Source organism: Daucus carota, chromosome 9 (genome assembly GCF_001625215.2).
Source record: "Daucus carota subsp. sativus chromosome 9, DH1 v3.0, whole genome shotgun sequence".
NCBI lineage: Eukaryota > Viridiplantae > Streptophyta > Magnoliopsida > Apiales > Apiaceae > Daucus > Daucus carota.
In genome coordinates this window covers 28,026,648-28,032,038 of record NC_030389.2, presented here as the reverse complement: position 1 = coordinate 28,032,038, position 5,391 = coordinate 28,026,648, and the positions used below count along the sequence as shown (strand labels likewise).

Here is a 5,391-nt window from a genome sequence, read left to right as displayed (position 1 = left end):
AAAAGTTTTAGTATATGCTAGTATAAAGAATTTTGAACTATACAACATTACTTAAAAATTTAGATACCCGAAAATAAAAATCTAATCCGATCCAGAATCCATAAATTTGAATTTAATTTCTAAACCCGATAATATTTGGATTGTAATTTAGATATAGCTAAATCCGATCCAAACACAACTCTCGAAACACTTTGCCATGTATATTATTTACTAATACAATTCACCTTTGAGATTTGTTTATCTTATTACAAAAAAGTTCATGAATCTCTGAGACCCCCGCTAAGTCCTAAAGTTCCAAAAAACAAAACCTAATCTCGTAAGATACAACACATAACAATGTAAGTTTTAACAGATGATTCTCAATACCTGCTGGAATCCATCCATATTCCACAACAAATGCCATGTAATTCGCATTAGCCAATTAATAATTATTAAACAGCTTAAAATTGCAAGTATATACCACAGTAATATACTTTCATCAGGTCAAAAAATTGTATTGCACCAGCAAATTATATCACAACACTTGGCTATCGCATCCATGATGAGTAGAGCATAACAGAAGGCCTTTGCGGTATCATTAATTCTCTTCTATGACAAACTAATTTCCGCCCCTTTTATCACTCGGTGTTCAAAATTTCTACATGAACAATTACATCGAGAAAAACAGGGATCTATCATTTTAATGGGTTCTAATTCAAGTATAAATAATGTGCTGGGAAACTTCTGGCTGTTAATTACTTCTGTAAAACTTTCACCAGGGCAAGGCCTATGAAAGGTGAAACAATTTCTAATAAAATAAAACATAAATCAGCCAATTAACAAGTCATTGTCGCTGTCTTCACTGTCATCACTGCATCAAAAAGTATTTCAGCAGTTATAATAACTCAATGAGCACTCAAAAAATACAACAGAAAAATTAGTGCAAAAACTTGCATAAACATCAGTGCAAAATCTTACAAAAATAGGCAATAATTTTAAAATAAATCTTAGCTATAAACAGCATATTCGTTAATTCTCATGGACAAACAAGGCACACTGAATAGTTTCGCTTTAAAAGATTTGACTCATAGCACTAAAACAAATGACCATACTACAGATCTAGTAATGGAAGGATGCAACTTGTGAGTTGTGATTATTGGGCACCAAACCTCTGTAATTGCTTCCACGGTGGAAAGAATAGACCAAGAAGATGAGTAATTGTCAAATATGTGAGTTAGTTTGATCACTGCGGATCTCAATGTTATTATTAAAATGTGGCCTACTACTACAAAGCTAGTGAGATGTGGCACACTCATAATTAGTATATGTATTACCTCAGCAGGTTCTGCTTAAATGGAAATTTAAATGCATATGAAGAAAAAATTGGGTATGAAGTCGACCACTGTATTGTATCAGAACCTTCTTATACAAACTTTCACATAAATATGAAAGTGATTACTTTGAACTCCCTGCAAAGGAAGGAGTATACAAAAACCACATAGCTTTGAGGAGACCAGAAAACTATATACATTTAACAGTTTAAGAGATATCAGTACTTTTCTTTTTCTTTTTGCCTTCACACTGGTGGAACCCTTGAAAACTAGAAATGTTGCAATACCGTGGACGTTTAATTTTGAGATATTTTAACAGTTTTCACTTTTTTAGAAGCTTTTATTTCAATACAGAGCAACTAAGGAGAACATGTAAAAAAAACCCTATAAATTACCTATGTTCAGGGAACTTCGAAATGCGTCTAGCATCCAAGCCTGTTATGAATTTCTGTGAAGTTTGAATATTGTCTGTCCCTGAAAATTATTTAATAGAAAATAAACAATAATTACAAAAGTCTTAAGCAATCAGAAACATAAAGATATACTGCAAGCATCTACAAGAAGTAGGAAGCCTCCTGTATTGAATATTCCAAGCAGTAAAAAATATCCAAATATTATAACAAGCAGTGGAAGAAAAATGAAAAAATAGAACATCTCCATATATAGATAGATAGATGCATTCACAAACCTTTTGATAATTGGAAGGCATGCAATGCACACCTCTCTGCGGCAAGTCTGACAGGAGTGCTTGCATCTTTTAAGCAATCAGCAAGGGAAGGGCCGAATACTGTGATATAGGTCATAGTCACAGTCGGATTGGCCTGGGTAAGGATTTCAAATGTCATAAAAAAAAATCAGCTGAACAGCACATGCACAGTATATTTGGCCAAACAATCAAAAAACAGACTTTTATAACTGATTTAGGATCATACTTTTGCAAATGATTTTAACACGGATAATGCCCTTCTTCTGACTTCACTCGAACTTGGAAATGTTCCTCGTAATAAAAAGAACTTGGAAATTTAAAAACACGTGCCATATCAATTCCATTACTACTTCAAACTTAACCAACTTAGCAATTTACAATTTACATCTTAATTTGTAAATAACTAAATTATTTATTTTGATGATGGGTTTCTACAAGTTCTTCTATAATGTCTGCATTAACCGTATCCCCACAATTGACTTGTTGAGTTGGCATATTCGTCTTTCAGGCAACTTTGTACCTTCTCTTTTTTGGTCTTCCTATTATGATCCCGTCTCTGGGGGTATATTTTCCTCGCTTTGATATTCTGGTACTTTTTATGTGTCTTTATTGCCAACTGAATTAATATGCTAATTCTATATAAGCAACAATCGTTGTTGGTTTTGTGTAATATGATGAACAATAATCATAAGGATTGTTATTTATTTTCTACAAAACAGCAATTATATTTGGACAAGTAGGTTTTCTGAAACCTGTTTTACAACAAAATATATATCGTATAAAGATATGCGGAGAACATGTATTTGTGATATTTTATTGAAGCAATATCATGAATCACCTTTCGGATTTACAATTTTTGGTCACCAAATTGATAATAGATTTGTTGTCAGCATTACAAAAATTTTGAACACTGAGTCATTTGATGGATTGAGCAGTTGATTTAACATTAGTTTAAACAGAAGTGTTATATTTATTGTTGTTCCATTAGAATGACGAAGGTTGCAACCATGGTTGCAACTACAACAAACATGTTTGCAACTTTTGCAGCAATAATTGTAATTGATAAAAATAGTTAAAGCAAGAATATTTAAGTAGCAAGATAAATGCACCATATTTTGATTGTGTAGGCTGAAAACACAACAAATAGCGTGTCGTGGCAAAAGAGTTAGAGCTTTTCATTTCATTTATCAAGATAAAAAAAACTTTGTGTAATTAATTAGATACCTTTTTCTTCAGCTACATATAGAACATGAATTTATATATAGCATATCTCGTGAATATAAATATATATATACAAATATATTTAACGTATATAACCATCATCTTCACCCAAATCATAATAATGGACCTCTTACCACCATTACCAAACGTTTCTATGACTTGCCACCATTGTCTATCATCACCAATAGTCACATACACTTTTCATCATAACTTACAAAACTAACGACTACTTACCATCATCATACAACTTCTCTTGCGGTTTCCTACCACCAAGAACCTTCCTACGGATGAAATTAATCATCTATAATCGATTATCAATAATTTAGATAAGTAGATTTTTTTCAATTTTGATAATAAAAACCGCTGTTTACATACGGTATAAAAACAAACAGTGATTGGTGCAGTTTAAATTAGTGATACCCGTAGTTATAAATAGTGGTAGGGAAATTGGTTTCTAGTTTTTATTTTAAGAGTGGTTTCTATTTGATCATGAGCCTATATATATATATATATATACAAAGCACCAAAATATATACACACCAAACACTAAAAAATGTACACAAATCACTAAAATTAAAAATATTGCTAAACTAAAAATAATGACTAAATCTTGACATTATCATTAAATATTATCTTTACAGAGTCTTAGAAAACGACACTATAATTTCTTAATGATATTACAGAGTCTTCATTCAAAAAATTGAGAAAAATAATAAAGTATTTCAACTTAATCTTCATCACTTCCATCACTCTGATAATCCTCTCCTCTAGATGAATTTTTTTTCTTGTTGGAGCCTCCGTGGCCTTGTTGTCATTGGCCCTCACCACGGCCTTGTTGTCCTTGGCCCTGCTGCTCCTGTGCCAAGTGTGGACATGCCATCTCAAGTTGCCCAGCTCCATTCGTCACCACAAAGATCTTAATTGCCTTGAAATCGAAGAAGATAGTTGACATGTCTCCCTGAACAAACACATTAATCAAGATCACCCAAATAAATACATTTATAAACATCGACATATCCAGTGAGAACTCTCTTATAATTAATGAGAACTGAGAACTCTGTCATAATCACCAAAATTAAAGCAGAATCACTAAATTTATTTTAATACAAAAATAAAGATATATCCATCTGTCACCACCGTAGTACTTTTTTCTTTACCTGATTGCATCTTACCACCACTGCCACTACCATACAACCACCATCAGAATCACCAAATTATTATCAGAATCACCAAAATTAGTATCATCGCAATTAGAACCACATTACCGCCACGTTATTACAACCACCGCCGAATCTAAAATAAAATGACTGAAATTTAAACTGCAACCACCAAGAAATCACCAAATTAAAACTAAAAATGTTAAAAAAGTTTAACATCATCGTATACAGAATCACCAAAATTCAAGCAGAATCACCAAAAATTTAACAAAAATTCTAAAAAAAAATCAGACCGAGCTAGTAGTTTCAGATCTGACTTCGATCAACGAAGTTCTCAGAGAATATTCAAATCGATTGAAATTAATGACTGAAATCACTAAGTGACCACTAATTTTTGCAATCACCAAAAACACCATCGCCACTAAAATCAACCATATCATCGAAATTAGAACCACATCACCGCCACATTATTACAACCACCACCGAATCTAAGATAAAATCATTGAAATTTAAACTACAACCACCATGGAATCACCAAATTAAAACTAAAAATATTGAAAAAATTTAACATCATTGTATATAGAATCACCAAAATTCAGGCAGAATCACCATAAATTTAACAAAAACATGGAAAAAATCAAACTGAGCTAGTAGTTTCAGACCTGACTTCGATCAACGAAGTTCGTCGGAGAACATTCAAATTGATTGAAATTAATGATTGCCCAAGCTCTTTTCATAAATTAAGGCTACGGAAAGGCCGAAATAACCGTCAAGACCAGAATCTTCGAACACGTGCCTAGCACATGAGGTTTTCATAGTTAGGCAACTCTGTTTAGGAATAGTAGCCACCAGGTCACCTATGTGTAAATCGGATAATATCTTGGAAAAGGCGCGGTTTTCGTGTGGTTGGTTGAATTGGAGTGCGTCGTTGTAGTTGATGTCGTTGAGTTTCATCCGGCGCTTGAATGCTCTCATTTGCCTGTATACATAAACAAAC

The 5,391-nt window shown here is 32.7% G+C and overlaps 1 protein-coding gene across 1 annotated transcript; it reads right to left on the bottom strand.

The window, feature by feature from the left end:
- Nucleotides 1-446: 446 nt before the first annotated feature.
- On the bottom strand, nt 447-2,288 carry LOC108192526 (protein ILITYHIA-like). The gene is made up of 4 exons (XM_064084105.1): nt 2,243-2,288; nt 1,999-2,131; nt 1,706-1,784; nt 447-850 (listed from the first exon to the last, which is right to left on the bottom strand). Exons 2-4 carry the CDS (start codon nt 2,111-2,113, stop codon nt 808-810), a joined length of 237 nt encoding a protein of 78 aa, XP_063940175.1. The 5' UTR covers nt 2,114-2,131; nt 2,243-2,288; the 3' UTR covers nt 447-807.
- Between the last annotated feature and the right edge of the window lie 3,103 nt (nt 2,289-5,391).